At 39.9% G+C, this 25,326-nt stretch overlaps 1 protein-coding gene across 1 annotated transcript; it reads right to left on the bottom strand.

The window, feature by feature from the left end:
* Nucleotides 1-101: 101 nt before the first annotated feature.
* acsl2 (acyl-CoA synthetase long chain family member 2) lies at nt 102-25,326 on the bottom strand. The gene is made up of 20 exons (XM_084728101.1): nt 25,227-25,326; nt 17,497-17,747; nt 17,277-17,391; nt 12,485-12,549; nt 12,291-12,392; nt 11,519-11,618; nt 9,094-9,272; nt 8,924-8,956; nt 8,681-8,732; nt 8,451-8,524; nt 8,065-8,142; nt 7,851-7,985; nt 6,311-6,445; nt 4,552-4,720; nt 2,432-2,520; nt 2,234-2,350; nt 2,012-2,155; nt 881-982; nt 719-790; nt 102-633 (listed from the first exon to the last, which is right to left on the bottom strand). Exons 2-20 carry the CDS (start codon nt 17,743-17,745, stop codon nt 490-492), a joined length of 2,154 nt encoding a protein of 717 aa, XP_084584227.1. The 5' UTR covers nt 17,746-17,747; nt 25,227-25,326; the 3' UTR covers nt 102-489.

Raw genomic sequence — 25,326 nt, 5'->3', positions numbered from 1 at the left:
TAAAATACAAACCTACAGTTAATGCAAGTTCTATGCACAACAACGTTGCAAGTACACATATAACAGTGTCCCTTTAAAATCCTCTCGTGGGAAAAGAACAGGGCGGTTTAAAGAAAACGTCTAATTTAATGTGTGTGCAGGTTCCTAATAACATCTGTGATTCTTACCTCTACAACTAAAAAAATAATTTATTTATCAGTAAAATCTCCCATTGAATTAAAAACTCTGAATTAGTGTCAAAGACAACAGCGAGGTTGAGAAGATGTGAAAAAATGGTTTGGTCCCATTCGGTCTCATTTTTCATGTGAAGTGTTAAAACATTACAAATGTGCAAGAGGTGGACGTGAATTAAAACTTCTTTGATGCAAAATACCAATACTCAAAAAATATATCCACTGGTATATTTTAGACAAGGCACTGCTGGACGTTTTTACTTTGACGCTCACAGGTCCCTTTTCCCTTATTGGACACGAGTAACCCTTGGGCGAATCACTGAATGGGTGTCTTGCTGTACATGTTTGCTAGTTGTTCCTGAAAGACTTTGCGGATGTCGGCACGTCTGCTTTTCAGCGTGGGGGTGAGAAGGCCGTTGGCGATGCTGAACGTCTCTGGATGCAAGTACAGGTCCTTCACCTGAACAGAGGGAAAGGTAAGACACAGAATCCGATCACAGAATCTTGCAAATTTTAACCGAGATTAATGTCAGCAGACTCCTCACTTGTTCAAAGGACTTCAGCCCTGCTTCCTTCCCCACAGATTTCATGTCCTCTAATACAGCCTTCTTTACATCCTGTTGGAAGAACAATAGCTTAGTCAATTGTTTTGGGATGCATACAGTAATGTAAAGTAGTTGGTTATGAAATTTGAGTTTGTGACATACAGGATTCTGACACAGCTCTTCGTAGGATCCCACAATTCCTCGCTCTTTAGCCCAGTCGACAAACACCTCAGGATCAGGCACAACTATGCCTATGAGATAAGACTGGTGACATGAAATATAGGAGAAAATTAAAAATTTAACTCGTATCACGGAAAATGTTTTAAATCTAATAGCCTGTCATTAACACGTCTTTGGCGATCCACTCTCAAGTGAACAGCTCTAAGTACACTTTTTCACATAATGCATTGCGATTTTATATGGGTCTTGCGTTACCAATTGCAGTCAGATCATGTATACAAATTAACACGTAGCTACATCAGAACAGTTTGGGACAAATGCACACAATGATTCCTATACAACAAAATAACTTGCCTAATTTATAACAAGTCATACAGTTTCTCCTAACTTAACACCTGACCAGATTTCTTTTTTTTTCCTTTTTTCTTTTAGAGAAGTCTGGGCACTTTTTCCTCAGGCGACAAAGTAGCAGCCTATATTGGTTACTGTTTACTCCATTTATCAAATTGTTGTCTTTCATAAATTTAATGTAAATTGTGAAATCAGTTTCAACAATGTGTTCAAACAGCTTTAAATGTTGGCAGGTACACAACTTCAACTCAAACTTGTTGCATTTAATGCCAAATTGCCAAGGAGGCACGAATGATTAAGAATTTGCTGCAGCCGTTTCACAAAGTTTAGGTTTCTCCTCGTTTACCAACTTCCAAAATTGCATGATTCATAAAGGGAGTCTTGGTTATATTTTGTTTTCTAGTTTGACGGTGTAATCGGTTGAAACAGATGGTGCGCTGCTGCTGCTGCTTATCCTGGCAGGTAAGAGAACCCAAATACATAATTTTACACTGAACTAAATGATGACCTTACAGGAGGTCAGTTTAGTTGGCAGTACTTCAACGAGGCCTCAGACACACAACGTACAAACTGCTGAAAGAATGTGGTCACATGTGGCCCAGACCACCTCCAGATGTGGTCTGAGGTCAGATCTCAATGCATCTTGGCTGCAGTCACACCTGTACTTAGAGCTATCCACCTGTGATTGGATCATCCAAGATACATGTTGATGCCAGATGTAAACATGTTCTATCAGAATATGGATCACATCGTATAAAATACCTGTAAACTATCTCCGTGGACGAAAACCTGCAGCACAGGAACACAACGCATGTAGACGTTTTCTATCTTCTCTGGAGCGATGTACTCTCCCTGAGACAATTTGAAGATGTGCTTCTTCCTGTCAATGATGCGTAGTGTCCCATTCTGGCAGAGGTGAACATACACATTAGACTAGAAGATGAGACATGTCGCCTACAGACTGATTATTGTGTCTAATCTTACTGGAAGCCACTGGCCCACGTCTCCGGTGTGCAGCCAGCCATCGCTGTCCAATGCTTCAGATGTTCTTTCTGGGTCCCTCAGGTAGCCTCTGAACACACTGGGGCCACGAATACAGATCTATAACAGGACAAAAATGTCAGCAGGCACCAGACCGTCTGTTAATATGCATAGTATGAAAATATTTTCAGACTAGCTCACCTCTCCAGCTCCGTTCTTAGCATAGTAGTTCATGTCAGGGATGTCGACCACCTTCACCATGGCACATGGCAAAGGGGCTCCAACGTGACCTGACAAAAACACATCCACATACTGCTGAGGACAGGATTAACCAAAAAAGCACAAGGCATTTAGAGAACAGAAATTTAGAACAGCTTCTAAAACTCTAGAGTACAATATTTTACCTCACTTCAGTGGTATAATTCAGGTACACATAACTTAGGAGACATTATCCATGATATTCATCCAAGAAGCTTTCAGGACTTGAGAGAAACAATTTGTCAGCTAATTTTTTCCTATATTAAGACTACATTCTCCTACACAGGCTGCAAATATTCTGTGTGACCAGCATCCTATTACTCATCCAATGATAGGTTTAATGAAGAAACTATCTCATCCCCAGACTGGTCCAGAGTTTGGAGCAAAATCCAAATCATAAATTAACAACTTCATATATAGCTTCTCCAAACTGTAACCCATGTGATCTGAAGCAAACAGGGACTTTTTTTTACATATTGTGGGAATGTTCGTTAGTTAAAAGCTCCTGGGAACAAATAAAATGTGGTGGAAGCATGTGGTTTAGACTAGGGCTGCACAATTAATCGCAATATTATTGAAACTGCAATATGAATGAGTGTAATATCCAATTTTTTGAAAAGAGAAAACTTGCTTGCTTGGTTCAGACCCCATCAATTTTTTTTTTCAGTAAAAATGACAACTGTAATGCAAAAATGATCGTTCCCACTGATTGTACTGCATACTGTAATTCAGGCAAAATAACTTAAACATATCGTGCAGCCCTATTTTAGATGTCATCTGCTCTCCAGAATGCATGTTGATGGATTATGATTCGGGGCAGGAGTTTAAACATACTCACACGCAGCTCTGGCTATTAACATGTACTGTTGCTAAAAAGATATTGTCAACTATCGCACACGCTCGATTTTTCAGTTGAATTACTGTTTAGTACTGTTAATAGATATATTATTTATGGAGCTTTCGGTTGCTAGGATGAACAGGGCAGGCCGGGGTCGGCTTGAGGCCATGGAACACATTGTTATGAAATATCCTGCATATATAATGGGATGTTAGGTCGGGGTGAAGAGGCAATCAATGTTCAGATGTATGCTTTGTGTTGCTGTATCCTGTACTGTCTTAGTCATATTTGTATAACTGTAGTGAGTAAATGTTGAGTTATGAATTTATTAAATGTATTAAAGTGTAATGAGCAGTAGACGTCATATCTGAGCATTTTTTGCTTTGAAACTTCAGCGAGCGAGGGCAGTCTCAAAAACAAACAGATTTTGGTACATGAAACTAAGGAACCAATCCTGTTGATCGAGAGGGTGGCTGGGCATCAATAGCGGTGATGCCCAGCCCACAGGAGAAGTTGGATGCAGTTGGTTACTGTGATTAGCTAGCAAAACAGAGGAGAAGCCGGGTGTTGGGGGGGTCTGGAGTGCGTGGAGAGAAAGGGGACAATTTGCATATTCAAGAATCCTTGAATACTAAATGAAGACAAAGTGAAGAGAAAAACATATCAGACAATTAATTACTTCTTGCAGAGCATTTTATATTGTTTAAAACATGACTGGAGGGGTGAGTTAAGAGAGGGGTAAATACAATTAAATTAAAGGTTATTTTAGTATTATCTGATATTTTTTACTCACAATGCTTTGGCATACCTGCATATTGTGTTATTGACAAAGGCTATTTGTTGACGTACACCTGCAAACGTTGTGGAAAATACACTTTAAAAAGTCACAAAAGAGCAGGGTTTGTGCAGCTTTTTAAGGGTAAAATTCAAGCACGTTCAAGGTACCTAAACCAAAAAATTTAATTTCTAGACTCTCAGAGTCTTTATCATCACATCTAATGGCAGAACAGAAGAACACCCCCTTTTCATTTAAGCTCTCATGACAGTCAGTGTAACTCTGCTCGCATCTCGTGTGAGATTCCAGGAGAAAACAAATAGGAGAGACAACAGGATTGTTTCATTTAAAATATTTAAAGATTTTTGGCTTACATGATAGTTAGATTTAAGAATTTTCCAAACGTTCAAGACTTTGTACGAACCCTGTAACAATCAGATGATGTCTTACCTGCGCTCCAGTCTCCAGGCATAGAGAAAGTGCAGCCCGCAGTGCACTCTGTCTGTCCGTAACCCTCAAAGATCAGACAGCCCAGAGTGGCTCTGAGGAAGGACAGCACCGCGGGGGAGATGGGTGCTGAGGCAGTCAGGGCGAACCGCAGATTACCTCCTAAACTGGCCTGAAACACAAGTGATGCACACGGTATTTAAAAATCATATTGTGGATAAAGCAAAATTCCATTTTAACAGCATTTTCAACCTAGACATATTTTCCATCTGCATTGACCGCACTCAGCCAAAATCTCTCAGTTCTTGCTCGTCTGTGTGGCTGCTTCTCCAATACACTCCCACAGGACCAATATGCTCTGGGTGATTTTGGCACAGAGAGCTGGAAGAGTGCTTCTCTTACAAAGTTTGGATACAGTTTTATTGACTATGTGCAGGGCTGCTGGTCTGCATGTACAACTGTATTATCTACTGCAAAAATATAAATAGTGACAACTGTAGAGTCCTGGATTAACGGAAAATATGTCATTAAAGACCGAAACCCAATGTGTAGCAAAAGTTTGTGTGGGGGTTGATTTCTCAAGATGCCTGTTTTTTTTAAGTCTTTACAGGAGACTTACAGCAACAACATGGGAAATTATTAGTGATGCACAAGAATACTGGAAAAGATGAGACTCTGATTAAGTGCAGGCGACACACATCACTGTCTGTGGTGTGGAGGAGTGTCCACAATGGATAGCAAAGTTGCTAATTGCAATAATTATTGTGAGGAGGAGCCAAACTCCATTCCTTAAACACTACAAATTTAATTGCCCATCTTAAAAGGCAGAATCGGTAGAATTTGACTGAGCAGTTTGTAAATGCACCGGAAAGATAGTTGATTGTTGAGTCTTATTACCAGAAATGTTGGATATTATGCCTTTAAGAGCCATCTTCCGATGATATTACAACAAATTTGTGAAGAACAAACAGAAACATGCAGCAGATGAAAAAAAAAAGTTTTCCTTTTGGCCAGTGAGTGTGTACATTTCAAAAAGCTTTGTACTTTTTGTCTGCCAGTAGGTCGTCACAATAAGAATAAGCATAATTATATGTTAAAAGGGCATGTCCATCTTTTTTTTTTTTCATGTTCAGGAGTGTTACTTATGTATTCTAATTCAAATATTTAAATGTGGTCAAAGAATTTATGTTTTAGCATCAAAAGGAAATTTTCTAGGGCCCTTCAAAAACGTTTTCCCACATGACCTGATGTAGGCTTCTGTATGACGACAGTGCTACACATAAACCCCCTAAGTTGATGGTGCTGTAAGAGATTCTGTAGAAAGAGAGTGGATTGGTTTATCTCATTCCCAAGTTCTGCATTACTGACGCTTTGGGTTTGTTGATTGTTGAGTCTCAATCTTCAGCTTGCATCAGTATTTGAGAGTAAGACTTAACAATCAAATATCTTTCTCCAGAATCACTTACAGCACCTTTGATGGAGAGGAGGAGAGGTCATTGGTGCTCTGTCGCCGCTTTTTGCTAACAGTTAATTGGAAGTTTCCATTTGAAAATCCCAGAAAAGGCCACAGATAAGTCACAGTTTAATTCCACTACAGGAGAGACTTTGTTCTCTGCAATTAGGTGGAAAGAGCACATGCATATGTCTATATTAACATCAGCAATAGACCAAAATGATTATTAGATACTGACAAAAATCCACTATCGTGCATCCCTCGAAAATATGATCCTTGGGTAGTAAAACTGATCTTTAAGCCACTGACCTGAATCCTGTTGAACACCAGTTTGTCCCACAGACTGTTGTTACGTACGACCCCACTGCTGAGCTCCGCCTGCTTTCTCCTCACGGCGTAGTGAAGCAGAGCGCGTCTCAACGGAGAGGTCACAGAACCCAGGATCTTTATAGAAACCAGGGAAAATGTACAAAAACTGAAACAAGGTTTAAATCACAACCCAAACAAGAATTCAGTCTTCTACAGCAAGTGCGATATGTGGCTATAAAGGGACAGTTAACTCCCAAATCAAAAATACATATTTTTCCTCTTACCTCTAGTGCTTTTTATCCATCTAGATTGTTTGATGTGAGTTGCAGAGTTTTGGAGATATCAGCCGTATAGATGTCTCCCTTCTCTCCAATATAATGGAGCTAAATGGCACTACAATACATTTGAAAAATTCAACATCAGCACCTCTTTCCAGAAATCATAACCCAGTTACTCATGTAGGAACTATTTTCTTTTTACCACGTTACACCCGCCAGCCATATCACTTTGCAGAAGGAAGCGTGCATCTGTTTACAGCTCAGCGGACATGTTTAGAAGAGAATCATACATTGACAAAACTCACAAACGCGCGCTTGGTTCAGCACAGTAGTGCTTCACTCCAGACACGTGTCCAAATAGTCTCGTAAAGTTTCAAGTGTTCAGTTTTACAAGGATAACACCAAGAATATTTTTTTTGTCTTTCTGAATTACTTTAGAGTATTTTCTCAAAGTAACATTTTTGATAACAGAAATCAGTGCACACCACCACTGTAGACATTCACAGGTACGTTCTGAATTGACAAATCATGCTGTTGTAGACTACTTGGAAATTGCACAAGGTAGAAGGTTCACTTTTTTTTTTTATCATTTTACAACACAGGGCTGTTCATTGCAGTCCTTTTATGCTCCTCATAAACATAAAATGTATAAATGGATGAATAAATGTCATAATAAGGTTCATTTATTTATCATTTCAACCGAGCTGTATAATGAAATGCTAGCTGTAGTTCCTTTATGCTACTCACAAAACAAAACTTATAATAACAGACTAATAAATACGTCAGTAAAATAAACCACTTTTTATCGTGGAGTGCAGTGAGAGACTTTGAATACGCCTACAGCCTGAAGAAAATGCACTATGAAGGAACGGCATGTATAAATCTAGGGTTCACCTGTGGACGCGACCCAGCTCTGCTGAGGAGGGCGCCGTTTTTTCTTTCCTTTCCACACTGTCCCAAGCACAACCTTCTCGTCCATGAGTAGATGCACGCTTCCCTTTGCACGTTTGAAATTTTAGTCCAGAAGAAAGAAAATAGTTCCTTTATGAAACCAGGTCATGATTTCTGTTTTTCAAATGTATTTTAGTACCATCTAGTTGCATTATACTGGAGAGTAGCAGACATCTTTACAAACTCAGCAGCTCACACAAAAAACGATCTAGATGAATAAATAGCACTGCAGGTAAAAGATAAAATGTGTATTTTTGATTTGGGGTTGAACAGTCGCCCTTAATGACAAAGATCTGAAGCTATTTACTGACCTTGTCGTAGATGCGATTGAGTAAACGTGGCACAACAGGAAAGAAGGTTGGTTTGAGAGTTTTAATGTCGTCCATTAGAAGAGAAATGTCGCCTTGGTAGAAACCTACTCTGGCCCCGTGGCAGAACATAGAGACCTGCGACAGACGTGGACTTTAATTTGGTGTTTACACAACAAACACGCTGCAAAAACAGCCTGAGAAGAAGATCAACTACCTGAATCATCCTCTCAAACATGTGGGCAAGCGGCAGATACGAGATCGACACATCCTCTTGTTGGAAAACAAACGAACCCTGAGAGAAAACGAGAAACGAAATGAGCAAAGCACAGGGGAGAGATAAAAGTTCCGGCAGCAGCATACGGCAGGCAATCAAACACGCTGTATGGCTTTTTCAACAGCAGTTAGATAGCTGCATCTTTATACAGGGGCAATTAGTTAAAGTACCTCGCAGCGACAGGGGCAATCAAACAGCCAATTAATCATACCATTAGACACAGCGGGGAGAGGGACAGTTTTGATACAGACACACAAGCAGATGGGAAGTGATGCTAGCTGGGAGGCTGTTCTCAATTAGACAAGGAGGTGGAAGTGTAGACAGACCTCCAGGATCTTAATGACAGAGGAAGTGTTGGAGGCGATGTTGCCGTGGGTGATCATGGCTCCCTTGGGCTTCCCTGGATAAATAAACAAGACATTATTGCAGTGCCCTGCGCAGCAAAGGAAACTACAGCGGTGCCATAAAGAGAGGTTGTTAGTGGGCACTGAAGGACACTTGTCTAATGATGTGAGTGAAGGATAATTACGCAGAGTTGAATGAAATCAGACGGTACCTGTGGTTCCACTGGTGAAGCAAACCACGGCCAGATCCTGAGGCTGGGGCGGCTACAGCAGGCAGCAATAAAATATGAGAATAAGACAACCTCCACTCTTAATTCAAGCCATGTTTACAAGTGAGTGTTAATGACATCTTATGGGACAGGAGCAACTATAAAACTGTCATCCGAGCGTTTAGAGGGCGATTAGCTATTTACTGGGACCGGTTTGATGTAGCAGCTGAGAGATGATAAACTCACCACAGGATCTTTGAGGTTCTGCCTTCCCAGCTCCTAAGATGTGGACAAAGAGGAGTTTTGCATATCAATTTGCACATCACCATCGATGACCAAATTAAAGGGGATGATCTCAAAATGAGTCCTGCATTAGAGGGTTTTTAGGTTTTTAGGACTTCCACCCTGCTGCTCACCATCAGCTGCTCCAGTTTCAAAACCTCCACCTCGCAGCTCTTCGCCCTCTCCACAAAGGCGTCGCTGAAGTCGTTAAATAGAACCAGGCAGGAGAGCTTCGGAGTCACGCCTTTCTCCTTGTTCTCCAACAGAGACGCCGCTTTCTCCTCCTGGTCACAGATCACCAGAGAGATCTCCGCTGAGAGGAACCACCACAACACACAGACTTTATTAATCACAGGCAGGAAAATTCATATGCAGCAAGAACGAAAACTGGTGTATATAAAAAGGTTTAAGAAATTACAACTTAAATTCCAAAAAAGTGTAAAACAGAAACAGAATGCAATGACCTGCAAATCATTTTTGACCTATATTCACTTAAATACAGTACAACGACGAGATATTTAATGTACAAAATGATAAAATTTAATGTTTTTCGTAAAATACACAGACTGAGAAAGCTGTGAAATGCTCAAAAACACATTCAGAACATTCCACAGGTTAATTGGTAATAGGTGACCATATCAGGATTGGCTATTAAAGAGCCATGTTAACTCATAACTGCAAGAAATGTAAGGATTTCCTCATCTACAATCTATAATAAAAGACACAACATGGGCTCAGGAACATTTTGGAAGTCAGTAAACACAGTCTGTCGCTGCATCAACAAATACAAGTTAAGACTCTACCATGCAAAGTGAAAGCCATACGTCAACATCCAGAAATGCTGCAGACTTCTCTGGGCCTGAGCTCAACTGAGATGGACTGATACAAAGTGGAAAAGTGTGCTGTGGTCTGATGAGTCATTTCAGATTGTTTTTGGAAAGCGCAGACATCGTGTCCTCCAGGCTAAAGAGGAAAAGGTCCATCCAGATTGTCACCAGTGCTAACTTAAAAAGCCAGCATCTCTGATGGTATAAGCAGGCGTTAGTGCCCATGGCATCGTGGGTAACTCACATCTGCAAAGGCCCCATTAATGCTGAAAGGTACAGGCTTGTTTTGGAGCAACATATGCTTTCATCCAGAGGAATTCTTTTTCAGAGACGTCCCTAGACGTCCCTATCAAGCAAGAATCGGAAAGACTTTCGCTTTCCAGACTTCCAACAATTAGTGTCCTCAGTTCCCAAACACTTGTTGACTGTTTTTAAAGAAACAGTGATGTATCACAGTGGTAAACACGCCCCTGTCCCAATTTTTTTGGAACATGTTGCAGGCATCAAATTCATAATGTTTTAGTTAAAAAAAAACAACAAAAAAAGAACAATTAAGTTAATCAAGTTTGAACATTAAATATCTCATCTTTGCACTTCACTGTACTGGAATTAGGGTTTTACTGTTTCCATTACATTTATTGCCATGTGTTAATAACACGTGTGATATTACTTTTCATTATTATCACGTACAATATTACTTTTAATATCATGTGCTATTTTTACATTCATTATCTGGTCCAATATCAATTTTTATCACCTCTCTTTATCCCAATATTACTTACTTTTGTACTTATCTTACTTCTATTAGGCACTGTTTCTTTGCATTTATTCCTTATACACTAGATTTTATATTTCACCTTATATTTAGTAAACTGTTGTTGTCATTCTTGTTTTATTGTCATTTTGGAGCAATCTGGCACCAGATTTTCCTTTGGGATTAATAAAGTTCTATCATATGTATCTTTCTTATTTACTTTTGAGATAAGTATGCCATTATTTAGAGAGAAATTCTCTTTATTTTGGGATACTAATTCTTTATTTTGAAAAAGTCGCTCATTACTGTGAGTAATCAAGTCATTACTCTGAGAAAAGCAAGTCATTTAAAGAAAATTTTCCATTATAATGACTTACAGGATCTTTTTTTTTTCAGACTGGTGGAAATGAGGTTCTGTATCTTCCACTGCTGTTGTATGTATGTATTTCTAAAAATGTCCTATATACTTATAGATAGACTTTAAATCATCTTTATTGGAGTTGCAAATATGCAGACATTTTGCATAACTCTCAGACTGCATTCCAAATCACATACCATTTCTTTTTAATTTTAGTACATACTGCAACTGCTCTTAGAAGGTATGTACTGTTTCATGCAGTGTGCATACAATTGGAACATATTACTTCCTTATAAGATGGCGAACTGAACTTAAACCCTCTTGCTCATAGACCCATCACAGAGGATTGTGGGTCAAAATAATCAGAAAAACACGCTGGCTCACATACTGCAAAATGGGATCTGATGCAGTAGGACATCCTGGTATTTTTGGCATGCTGCATTTGACTATGTACTGGGACATACTGAATCTTTTTCTGGCATACTAAATAGTATGGTAGTGTGGGTACTGGAACACACAGTGAGTCTCAAAAACAATACAGATAAAATATTTTGTGATGATCTGTTCCTTTATAAAAAAAATTAGCTGTTTTTGTTGTTACTACATGCAGGTTATCTCACCCAGGTTGAGTATGTGGACCATGGCCTCGAGCCCCAGAGTGTCGTACAGAGGCACCACCGCCATGGAGTAGGTGTAGCAGGCCAGCTCTGAGATGATCCACTGCCACCAGCAGAGGGAGACAAAGCAGCACGTTAGACTCATTTCACCCACTACAGAGGAGGCGCTGAGTTAAATACCTACACATCAGGGAGTTACGATCTACGTGACCACGCATTTCACATTTACAAAACTAAATCCCAAATAATAATAAAAACACGCCACTCAGTGTGCAGATTGGACTGATGATGAGAGGTTAAGAGCTCTGATGGAGCAGAAAATTATCTTCCACTTTGAATCTACACAGGAATGACAAAAATGGCTTTGCCTGCTGGATATATTAAAAAATGAGTTTGGGAGCACACATGCTCCAATATTAACTGCCCTGGAGACCCACATTCACCACAGTTCTCTGCTCTCAATATGAATAAAAGCAAACACTCTTTTAGGGCAGACACAGACAAAAACAAATCAGATTTTAATATTCTAAATTCATATAAAATATGTTATCCTGGGCTCCGAGGGCTGACGTGAACCTCTGAGGAGATGTCTGCATGAGAATATATTAAGTTCAAACCAGGTGAAGTACAAATATTGAATTATATAGAGCTGCTTAGAGGTTGGAAAACAACTATCATGATCAGACGCAAGAACCCTCTATGTCTTACAATTTATCCCATCAATTTTAAAGTTTAACAGAAACGAAGCAACTACAGAACAGTGACGAGCTCATACCTCTGGTCTGTTCTGTGCGAATATCCCGACAAACTGCTGCGGGTTCGGCTGGCAGCCTTTGGCCAGCAGACCAGAGCCCAGCACCTGCGCCCTCTCCGCCACCTGAGGAGTTGGGAGACACAAACAGCAACAACTGACACACGCAGTGCAGACAACTGGAGGATAAAGTGCTAAAATATTAAAGTATGTCAGACCTCAGTGTAGGAGATCCACTCGTAGGGCTGCCCCGGCTTTCTGAAGCCAAGACACGGGCCGTTTCCTGAAGGACACGAGACAGCTGTGTCAGGTCACTTCAAATATAATTATGCAATATTTATAGGGAGGGATGTATGGTATTGAATTTTTTCCAATATATGCTCATTTTGGCTGACTGCCGATACCAATAATTGCAGAGAACATTAAGTCTCTGCTGTGGTTGAATTAACATATTATTATGCATATTATTATTCATGATGATGGCCCACTAGCAGATGCAGACAATGTTTTTTCATGTACACATTCACTGGGCAAACTCAGAAAACTTTTTTTTGCTGGTGCCTGTATCTTAGCGCTTCACAGATTTGTCCTAATGATCAGGGTGATGGCTCGTAGGATGAGCGATTAAATTAGTAGTGTTGAAGGAATGCAATCTAGAGGAGCAATCACTGCAAATAGCAACTCTGCTCTCCATTCTAGACACCTCATGACCCACCAGTTACTCAGGATAATCCACAGTCCTCGTTGTGATCAGTTTTGTGTAGGAACTACTTTCTTTCTGCTGAACTACACCCAGAAGGAAGCGTGCATCTACTCATGGATGAGAGGATAAAGCTCAGCCAATGAGGACGCCATTCATGTTTACATTAGTTGCCTCTACACTGCCTTTATTTATTTATTTTTTTACACTGAACCCAACCACACCACTATAAAGTCTTCCCACAGCATGCTGGTGTTGCAGACTCAAAAGAGGCGTGATGTTACACAACAGCGCACACATCAACAAGTGATTCTGCTCATCTGCTCTTTTTTAATCACACATATAGTTGATAATCTCATGAATTTGTGACAGAAAGCTTTTTACGTGTTCCTAAATAAATGGAGCGCTCCTTCTTCTGCAACATCTTAATTAAAAAGATCACCTTGTCTGATGATCTGTGGGGAGGATTTATCTCCTCCTGCCTGCCTGTGTGTGTGTGTCTGCTTAGTGCATACAGCTCTGTGTCAGCGCTGTAAAAATGGTCTGCTCATCTCCCTCCTTCTCTCAGCTTAAAATGATCCTGATCCTTTGCAGAGCTCAACTAAAACACCACAAAAACAATCTCGGTCATTGTGCCCGTCTTCATTTTCAGATTTTCCACCACAGTTTGGTGTCAGGAGTGGGATCGCTCTTCTGAGGGTTTCTGGACTCGGGGTCGACGGTGGCAGCGCACACCCTGAGGAGATATTCACTTCGGCCTAAACCTCCCCTCAAAGACGGGTGAGAAAGAGGGTCTGAGAGCCGAGACCAGAATCACTCAGAGCTGCGATTCAATGATTGGTGAGAATCTGAAAATTGATTTTAAATAAATAAATTAAAATGGGAACAAAAATCAGGTCACTAAAGATGTCAAGATTACTAAAACCACAATAATTATTACTGGGTTATAATTATATTGTGTGAAGTAAGACTCCAAAAATCGCGCGTGGAAGAGTAGAGAATTCCTCTGTACTAACACTCTTTTGATCATCTTGGGACCAAAAGACAAAATAAATAAATAAATAACTTTAAAAAAGAAAAAAGGTGGGGTTAAGAGTAAACACCAATAACTAAAGTCAATAATATCATTTTGAGCATACTAAAATCAATTCTGATATATTGAGATTAGTTGAAGATGCAGCTTAACTATCTTCTAAATTTGTCATTACCCTTTAATCTACCAAAAATGGGTATTTTTAACAGCAAAAATCTAACAAACAAACAAAAAAAGAATAACGTGGATCTGTCTGCTCCAAACCTAAATAATGTGAAAGTGAACTATGGTGAATCATCTGTGAAACAGGTGACTGAATGTGACTTTCCAAGCAGAGAAAGTTTCAGTATCAGACAGCTGAACAAACTAAGGGAAAGACTGCATGAGAAAGAAAAAGAGACTGAACATAAGAATGGTTAAGAGTAAATTCATAGCAGATTAGAGAGTATTAGTTTATGGATGGATGAAGCACAAAGGAGGGACAGAAAAACACAGGCAGGGACAGACAAAACCTTATCTGTGTCTCAGTCTGTCAAAAATGCAGGGTTCCGACCTCGACTGTGAGACACCGTAACACGCCATGAGAGACAGCTGGACCACAGCCAGGGGCACAACTGCCATACAACACTGACCTCGCCTCAACCGCCGACCTCCCTCCATCCCCTGTTCACCTCATCTATCCAGATACATCTGATCTACGACGACTTCTGAACGGTGAAACAGCAACAAAGGGTCAACAGGGCGACCATGCCTCTCCTTCCCACACCAGGTCTCGTCTGGTGTTCAGAAAATCTCCAAATCCATTCATCTCTCTGTCAGCACTGAGATCACAGAGGGAAACGTACACAAAGTCCTGAATCGCAGGGGACATCCGATCTCGGTCCGCAGACCATGGACTATGGAGGACATTAAACATAAACTCAGCTCCCATCACCATTAGATGGAGGTGTGGAATTTGCTGCTGAACTGACTGTGTTTTGCAGAGACAAATATTACAAATGGTGAAACGGACACGTAAAACATGGGACTAATTCAGCCTGATAGAAGGACACGCTGTGCATACTGAAAACTCCTCAAAGAGGGGGAGAAAAATAATCCCATTTTGAAGGTTTATTGCCAAAATTCACCTTTGTTGTCTATACACAAGACCAGACACACAACACATTTGCCTATTTACATGAAACGTGATGTCAAAAACAATCCAGCCTTACAGGAAGTCCCTAAAACTCTGTGGGCCCCAGGCAAACAAGATATTGGTCTAATCAGAGGCACGCAAACAATTGTGATCACACCAAAATCTGATTACACAGCATGCCAAGAATTAACTACATCTGAATTTTTTACTATATGATGACACTAACACACCCTTCACTCCTACAGCTGTTTTATCTAACATTCACAAGCAGGTGAATGAAGCACTACCAGCCACAGGACCTCTTCATGACCTACAGCCTGGTGACTGGGTAGTGGTGAGAGACCCAAGACAAAAGACATGGCGCTCTAAGTGGTGGATCGGTCCATTCCAGGAGCTGCTGACCACACAGAGGGCAGTAAAGGTTGTTGAAAAGTCCGCTGGATCCATGCCAGCCACTGCAAAAGGGTTCCACCTCCACCAGAGACGCCTATTACAGAATAGGTCGTCACATCACGAGGACGAGAAGACGAGGTGACAGTATTGGCATGCTGTCCAACGAGAACGTGCCAGGCTCCACCTAAGTGGCGTGCTGAGTGAACCTCAGTGTCACCATCGTGGGATCACCGATGGAACCCGAAAGACAGCCACGGCACCCATTCAGACACCCTGGACAGTGTGGCCTGTGAGGTTCAATCTATTTTCTTTTCATGGCTTCATTCCATACGGTTGAAAAAACAGTTTCCCATCAGATGACACAGTTAACTACTGACTACCTGACTGGCTCCCACCACGTAATGCTGAAGACATTCCTGATCCTGTTGACACAGTCCAAACTGGAACAGGCTGTGTGTGAGTAGATGCACGCTTCCTTCTGCAGAGCAATACAGTTGACAGGTGTACTTTGGCAGAAAGAAAATAGTGCCCATCTGTATTTGTATTTGTATCTGTGTATGTATTTTTTTTCCTTTTTAAGCACCACAAGCTGAAGTGCAATCTAGTAAATTACATTAGAGAGAAGGGAGACATCTCTATCTGTCACTCTGCAACTCACACCAAAACAATTTGGATGGATAAATAGCACTACAGGTAAGAGGAAAAATGCTTTGTTTGTTTTTTTGTATTGGGGTGAACTGTCCCTTTAATATTAAAGTTCTGTTCATGACCCAAATAAAGTAAAAGCCGTGTTGATTTAAAATGACTTTTTATCTGACATAGATAGAAGATAGATAGAAACAATCATGAACAATACTTAAATAAAAGTAATTTATCATGTTCAAGTGAATTATATTTTGATGAATAATAATTGTAGCCATTACACCACAGCAGACTAAATTAATGAGGAAAATCTAATGTTAATTAATTATTTTAACCAATTCTAATTATAAAATGGCATCACTTAATTCATTAATAAATCACTTTTAGTTGTTGAGATTTCACGTTGTCCACTGTGAACTAACTGCTGTTTGAAATCCTGCAAAATGTCAGTTTTGTTCAGAACATAAAGAACTGCTTTCCCTTCAGTAACTTGACTGTTACGTGTTTGATAGCTTTTCATAGGACTAAAGGGTATTTATGTTCGTTTCCATCAACAGAAAACAATTATCAGGGACGCACTGATTTAAAGTCTGAACATTTGTATCAGCTGATATTTGCCTTGTTGAATGCAATCAGCCTATCTGCAAATAAGATGACATTCACCAATGGCAGTGGCCAGTGTTTATCTGTTGTGTTGCATCAATTCTGCACTCCCCAAAATGTTGTTTAGTTATTTTAAGTCAGACTCAGACAACAGCAGCTAACATATCCATCTACTGTTTCTGAGAAAAAGCCACTGGCTGGAACCAACTGACCAATGAAGAATTCTTTGTTTCACTGGCACAAAATGGGGAATAAATGACAACAAAAGCAAAATAAATAACCACAACAAAACAAACATCGGCATTAGCTATCAGTTAAACTGTTATATTGAACATAGGTGCATCCCTATATGTAATTCTTGAACTGAAAGATGGCAGCTACTATGAGAGATTCAACAGCTGCAGGAAACTTTTTTCAATGTTAGTTGTCATTTTTCATCCTCTTCACAATAAAATTTAGGAGAAAGTTCAGTGAGCTGTGTTGTGAATGTGCCCCTGTCTCTACCTGCAATCCTGACGCCTCTCTGGAACATGTCGTAGGCCGTCCTGGTGTCTTCGTAGTAAAACTCCAGCAGTGAGTCATCTTTGAGGAGAGCCGATCGCCTGCAGCTAGGATCTCCCTGCAACAAACACTCCTGTCAAACACCTCGACACACTCCTACGATAATGACATGATTCCACTCACACAGGTGTAAACACACTGGTGCGGACCACGATCCACTCACGTTCACAGCCACAGACTGGGCCTGTAGATCGCAGGGAGGACGCATTGGGCGAGGACGGGTCACCAGCCAGTACGCAGTGAGAGAGGCCAGAGCTCCTAACCCCAGCAGAGAGGACGGAGACAGAGACAGGGAAGACAGGGAGAAAGAGGACAGAGGCAGAGATGGCAGGAGGCTCCAGAAGTCTTCTGATTCAGAACCTTTAAGTCCGGCGCTGGAACGAAGTGACCGTAACCATTCCTGGAAATGCATAGCTGAGAGAAAAAAAGAAAGTGAGTTATATGGTGCATTTACTGCACATCACAAAGGCTTCATTGTGCAGCAATTAAAATAATGAAGCATCTCCTGCAGGGGGCACCACACAGTAAATATGTAGCCGATTTCTCAGGCTGACAGGTTCAATCTGTCCCTTTAAATCACTTTATAACAAGCAAATTTCCTGCTGAGCAGTTTTTATAATGTTTTCTGATGAGAATTATGTTTGTATTTATTATTTTCCTAACTTTTATCTGCTAAATTCAGTGCAAGTTACTTTGTAAAAGCACTAATAGATATCTCTACAGTTTTGTCACAATGTTGATATCGAGGTATTTGGTCGAAAATAAGATTTAAGATATTTGGTTTTGTCCATATCACCCAGCCCCAATACACAGTGCAACATATTCTAAATTTGTATACAATAAATATAAAATGAATATTGAAATAAATATTAGTCTAACAATAAATTATAAAAGAATCTAGCAAGCACAAACTAAAATTATAAAACAATAAAAATATAGTAGTAAATACTGATAGAACAACAACAGTACAGTCTGTGATTTTCAATCTTGAGTGTGCCTTTCAGGAAAATGAAAAAGTGAAATTATATAATTAGATTTGATAAAAATGAAACAAGACAACAAGTGCGTAACAGATGCAATACAAGGTACTTTGTTGTCTTTGCCTTGCTTCTATCACCCTCCTTCACTTTGATTCACTTTGTTCTCTGAAATTTAATATTTATTATGATGAACCCTCTGAGATGTATCATCTTGTTTCCTAATGGAACAATCAAACAAACAATAAACTAAATAACAAAACAGAAAAGAACAAAAGGAAAAGAGTTGTAACCTTAGACTTGAGACAATCCCAAGAAAAAGGAAAACAATCAATCTATGAATAAATTAATAGTGATAGCAGTGCTGAAAATACAGGATGCTTATTTTAAGATCAAAAAACAAATAAGTAAAATGATGACAAAGAACAGATATAGCATAAAACATAAAAGCCAACATTATTGCACAAAAAGAGGATCTGATCAGAACTTCTTAATGAATAATTTGATGTATAATGAGCAATAAATTTTTTGAGACAATAAGGACAGTAAATGGATTTAAAAAATACACTGATACCAGTGAAACTGACGTCCCATATTAGAGGGAGCCACCTGAGTGTAACTTTGTTGCTAGCTTGAACAGTAGTAGCAGTATTGGTGGTGACAGATGAGTAAGAGATATTATGGACAAGGGTTTAGCTGATGTATGATGCCACTGTTCATCAACGATGGCTGACAGTCATCGACCACTGAGCCCTTTACCATCGTAACATTGTGATTTTAAAACCGTATCAGATATAGAGTTGTTGCCTGCTTTTTGACATGTGGGAGAGAAAATAAAAAGAAGGTATTGCTGCTGGTCAGTGTACTGTGTCTCAATGTCATGTTTATTACTTTTAAAAAACACATCTGAGTTACGGACATGTGGAGCCGAGACAAAGACCCTTTTAGACTCTGCAACAATATCATCGACCACTGCGATGTTTCACTGTGGACATCATCAAATTCCAGTTTGGTAGACATCATCTAGCTTTACTGTGGGCTGCAACTAATAACTAAATTCTTTAACAGTGAGATCAATAAACTGTTCAGGCCCAAATACAGACAACAGTATCAGCCTCAAAATCCTGTATTGGTTAAGCTATACAACTGATTATTTTTTCAGTTAATCAATGTCTATAAAATGTCCACAAACTGTAAAAAAAAAAAAATGCCCAATGCAACTTCCCAGAGCCAGACTTAACATGTTCAAATTGCAAAACAGCAAATCCTCACATCTGAGGAGAAGGAACAAGTATCAGTAAAATATATAAGCCAAAGCAGCAGTTCAATGCACTTGAAATAGGAGGAATACAATGAAGGGAGGTACTTTAATTCACTATAAGTTATTCAGTGTAAATTGAAACTGATGGTAAATTATTCCAGGATTTTCTAGACATCAAAATAAACTTACTGCCAACTGTATAAATAAATAACTGACCATATTCCCACTGGGTCAGTATTGGAAAATAAAACATTTGATATTTAGCATTGCACTCCTAACACAGTCAAACTGATGATGGGCAGAACCAGAGGTCTGGGGTGCTTTCCAAAACATACGAGGTCAAATGCAGTGTGCAAAAAATACCAGGATGTTCTACTGCGTCTGGTTGCATTTTGCAGTCTGCAAACCAGCATGCCTTTCTGGCTATTCTGACCCACAATCCTTTGTGCAGTGGAAGACACATCACATTGACTGAGCCACAGAGAGCAGACAGATGACAGCTGCATTCCAAATCACATACTTTTTCGTTTTACTTCAGAATTACTCGCGCTATGGACTACACTGGATGTATGAGCAACTGGGTCAATATTCAGGGTGCGATGCTCTGACACTGACTGCATGCAACGGTATGTACTTTGTAAAGGCGGCTGCAGTACATGCTACAAGTAAAAAGAATGATTTGAATGCATCTATTGTCTTTTTTATTCAACACATTCTTCCTTGTCAAAACCTGGTGTCTACATTACCCACAATGCAATTCTACCGCTGACTGGTCAAAGAGCTAATGTAGCCTCGAACCATTAACCTCAAGTAAGCAGCTACAGAGGTCTGGTAACCTCACTTCTTTCTACCTCTACACCTGCAGATTTTTTTTTTTTTTAAACTTGGAGCAGGAAGTGACGTCACTTGAGGCAGCCGTATTGCCACGCAGAGGAAAGCGTGCACCTACATCTGAGGTCATTGCTGAGCTGTAACCTCTCATCCATGACTAGACGCATGCTTCATTCTGCTGAAAATGAAATCGCTCACAACAAGGTCTGTGTATTATCTTCAGTAACCGGGTCATGATTTCTGGAAAGAAAGATTGCTGTTGAGTTTTTTGAAAGTATTTTTTTTTCTTTCAGGTCAACAAGCCAAGCGCCATCCAGTTCTATTATATTGGAGAGAAAGCAGACACCTCTACAGACAGTATCTCCAAAACCTGGCAGCTCACGACAAAACAATCTGGCTGGATAAACAGCACAACAGGTAGGAGAAAATATGTATTTTTGATTTTGGGGTGAACTGTCCCTTTTAACATCTGCTATCACCTGCTAGCCACCACAGTAAACTCTGTTCATATACTACAATCTATCATAAACGTAAAATGCAACAAACCCTAAAAGAAAACGTGATTAAAAAAAACCTCACTCCACTTGTGAAACTGTTAAACAGCAGTCTGAGGAGTCTGGTTAAAAGGCTGAACCACACGGGGCCACAGGCTTGGCACCACTCAGAGAGAGAAGAGGAGAAGAAAAGGCCTGAGCTTTACACAGGGGGGTGAGCGGTGGGTGTGTGGCGGTGGGGGAGGAGAGTGGAGAGACACCAGGAAGTAATAACGATTGGCTTAACAGAAACAGGCAGCGGGGTTACTCTCAGTCATGTTGTGCCACCCTTTCATTCAGCAGGGAGAGAGCGAGAGAGACTCGGGGTGCGTACAGTAGCGAGGGGGCTGGTGGCGGTGAAACACGGTGAGGTGGGGGAGGAACAGCTAAGTCCACTCCCATGATCCTCTCTGCCAGAGACTTTATTGTTCATATCAAAACTGAATGAAAGAGGGAGAAACAGGGAGGGGAATTTGAGAAGAATCTATACTCCTAATTCCAAAAGAGTTACAACTCTGTGTAAAACATAAATAATAGCAGCACGCGATGATTTGCAAATCCTTTTCGACTTGTATTTGATTGAATGGAAAACTGACTTTATTGTTTTTTGCAAAAGATATGCTCATTCTGAATTTGGTGCCTGCAATAAATTCCAAAAAAGACTCAGTAAGCGGTTGGGAACTGAGGACATTACTTGTTCAAGTTGAAATTCTTTCCCAGTCTTCCTTAATATACCACTTCAGGTGCTCAACAGTCTGGGGTCTCCGTCGTTGTATTTTGCGCTTCATAATGCCCCACACATTTTCAGACGGAGACAGGTCTGGACTGCAGGCAGTCAGTCTGGTATCTGAACGCTTTTACTACAAAGCCAAACTGCTGTAATGTACAGAATGTGTCTTGGCATTGTTTTTACTGAAATAAGCAGGGACGTCTCTGGAAAAGATTCTGTCTGGATGGCAGCATGTGTTGCTCCAAAACCTGTATGTACCTTTCCCTTTACCCATGATGCCATGGGCACTAACACACCTCCATACCATCACAGACGCTGGCTTTTGAAGTTAGAGCTGGTAACAATCTAGATGGTCCTTTTTCTCGTCAAACCAAAGAACACTTTTCCACTTTGTGTCAGTCCATCTCAGCTGAGCTCAGGCCCTGGATGTTGGCTTTCACTTTGCATGGCAGGGTCTTAACTTGCATTTGTAGATGCAGCGACAAAATGTTTATTGACAACAGTTTTCCAAAAAGTGTTCCTGAGCCAACGTAGTATCCTTTGTACAATTATGTGGGTTTTTAATGCAGTGCTGCCTGAGGGGTCAAAGGTCACAGGCATTCAATGTTGGTTTTTGTCCTCTCTATTTCTACAGATTCTCTGAATCTTTTAATGATATTACAGATTACAGATGATGAAATCTTTAATTTCCTGCAGTTTTGTGTTTGAAACTGTTGAACTATTTGCCCATGCAGTTTTGCTTGCATGCTTGTGAACGACTGAGCCTGTCGAAAACTCCTCTTTTATAACCAATCATGACACTGATACCACTTCACCTAATTACCTGTCAAATGTTACAAACAGGTGTTTTTTGAGCATTCCACCACTTTCTCAGTCTTAAGTTGCCTTTGTCCCAAACTGAATGAGTGTATACTCACAAAAATCAATGTTTCTCAGCTTGAACATTAAATATCTTTCCGTTGTACTGCATTCTACTGAATGTAAGTTGAAAAGTCTTTGCAAATGGGTTGTATAACCTTCAAAACAACTCCGACACACAAACCAACTCACCACTTCATCTTCCACCGGGCAAGGAATTCACCTCACTGAATAAATCTCAGCTTTCCCACATGCCCTCCCCTCCCTGAACACCCCTCAACCTCTCACCCACTTTCTCCCCCAGCACCCAATAGGAGGGGGGATAAAGAGTGATATCATACCCCTCCCTCCTCTTTAAGCGGGCCGCTCCTGCACTGCTTCCCTTCCCCTCATGGGCAAAGCGATGCCACGCTCATCCTCAGAGGATACATTATCTACTTTAAGCATCACTTTATCTGAATTAAACTCAGATGCCACTTTACCCCTGCCGGAGAAAAGAAGCAGCTTGTGATCCCCCCCGAGTGCTTTCAGTAGGTAAATAAACGGAAAACAAAGAGTTTTATGAAATGTGACACATCAAAAAAAATGACAGTCGGCTGCGAAGAGAGCTTCCTGTAGCCCCTTTTTTCTCTGTCTCTCCCCACCGCTCCCTCCTCTCTCAGTGCCATTCATAATGGCTATTGTCAGGGCCCAGACAGGGACCATTGTGCTCCCAGCTTTTACTCCCTGGAAGACACAAGACAAAAGAAACGGCACACACATGTGAAAATAGACTGAGGGAAAACAAATGCACCTTCACAGCCTGTGTGCCTGTCCATCTGTCTTCACAAAGTGTTGTGTAAATGTAATGTGTAGTGTAATACCTATTCTCTAGTGGGGGGAAGTCATTTTTTTGGGTGCTTATACTTTTATGGGTATTTTTTTTTTTCAAGTCTAATTTTACTTGCACTTAAAGCTACGAACAGCAAGTTTTTAACAGGTCATGAAACAGTTTATACTTTATTTCTGATGCCTCTATGACCTACATAAAAGACCACCAGCGAAAAAGATCAGCTATTTCTGTATTGTTATTCTTTATGTCTGCTACAGCGTTGGATTCCCTTTGAAATCAGATGAAACAAGCCTGTGTTTACATTTTCCCAGGCAACTTTTCAGTGAGTAGTACAATAGTCAGTTAAATATAAGCAGGAGGAGGTGCAGTTGCAGGATGGTGCAGTTGCAGCCAATGCATTATTTTGCAATAACGACCTGCTCACTGTACATTATCCTGCTTATTACACAGTTACTCCACAGCTGCACCTACTGAAACATGAACAGTGGTGGAAAGAATACTGAAAATCTGTACTCAAGCACAAGTACTGTTAGACTGCTAAAATATTACTCAACTACAAGTAAGAGTACTGGTGTTAGAAATGTACTTAAGTAAAAGTATGAAGTATTCATCACAAAAACTACTGAGAGAATTAGTTACTTTTAACTGTTGGTGTCATAGTCACCTTTCCAAATTAGCATTGCAAATTTTGTGCATTTTCCTGCACCCATAGTTGAAAACACTAATAATCGATCATTAATCATTTATAGGCTATTAAACACATTTTTTTCCTTCAATTTCCTTTTTTTTTTTTTTTTTTACTTTTTTCATTTTTATAATTCTATAATTTAAAAGTTTTGTTTTAAGTTTAATTCTCCTTATTCAAGAAATGGCTCAATGAGACAAAAAAACATCAAATGGGGTGCACATACTGCCATGCCTATTAATTAAATATCCAAGAATACATTTTTAAATGGTTAAATTCTTAATGGCAATTAATTGATTAATGATTAATCATTAACATCCTTACTCCATACATGTGCTGCCACAGTGTTTTGTATTGTTTTTCATTTGTATGTCCTTGTTTTTATTGGGACGTTTGTGATCAGATCACCTGACTGGTTACAAAAATGAAGATGAAAGATTTGGATATTAATTCAAATTCTACTCAGTAGTATGATTTTAAAAATAAGTAAGTAGATTAGATTAGATCTTGCAATACATACTTAAGTACACATAAAAGAGCAGACTTGAAAATCTACTCTTAACTTAATTACTTACTTAATTACAGTAATTTCAGTATTTGTAATTAGTTACTCCCACACCTGAATATAAATAATTACCAACTTGCTGTACATTATCCCTTACGTGGTATATTTTATTGTCTAAAAATGAATAGTTTGTGTTTAGTTTTTATTATTATAATATGGCGGTATTTGTCTGGGGCAAGATTTAATTTAGTTAAGTTTAGAAGGTTTTACAACAAAAACACAACACTTTGTGTTCAATTTCAGTATTTTAAAGTCTGTTATTCTGAATAGCAGGCCGCTGCTGTGATTAACAGTGCACCAACTACACCAACCTGTTAGGGTTTATTTCGCAATAATGATTCGCTCACTGTAGGTCACCCCTTACATATAAATTATATAAAACACAAGCCTACTGAAGGAAAACACATGCACATTCACAACTCGTGTCTGCTCCTGCTTGAGGAGAAAAATCTGATTGTTTTTGGCGGTTCACACTTGAATTTACATTCAGAGGGCAGGGCACATATGGCGACATCATGTGGAGAGGCGTCTGAACGATAACAGCAGATTTTAAAAGTATGTTTGGGGTAAATGATGTTTGATCCAGCAGGCACAGTTATGTAAAAATGGAGATAAACTCACACCGAAAATGCCATAAAACAGCAGAACGCTGGTCCGCAGGGAGACGGCAGGCGTGTAAAAGATAGCCTCAGGCAGTCTGCATGTCTGTGCACAATTATTC

This window comes from Lutjanus erythropterus, chromosome 10, assembly GCF_056507025.1.
Source record: "Lutjanus erythropterus isolate fLutEry1 chromosome 10, fLutEry1.hap2, whole genome shotgun sequence".
Classification (NCBI taxonomy): Eukaryota; Metazoa; Chordata; class Actinopteri; order Lutjaniformes; family Lutjanidae; genus Lutjanus; species Lutjanus erythropterus.
This window is presented reverse-complemented; position numbering and strand designations above follow the sequence as displayed.

Excerpts from the sequence above, each read along its gene's own strand:
- acsl2 (XM_084728101.1), bottom strand. The coding sequence starts at position 17,745 with ATGCATTTCCAGGAATGGTTACGGTCACTTCGTTCCAGCGCCGGACTT. Across the intron at positions 12,393-12,484 it reads AGTGGATCTCCTACACTGAG|GTGGCGGAGAGGGCGCAGGT; the intron begins GTCTGACATACT and ends CCAACTCCTCAG. Across the intron at positions 8,957-9,093 it reads TGAAACTGGAGCAGCTGATG|GAGCTGGGAAGGCAGAACCT; the intron begins GTGAGCAGCAGG and ends TCCACATCTTAG.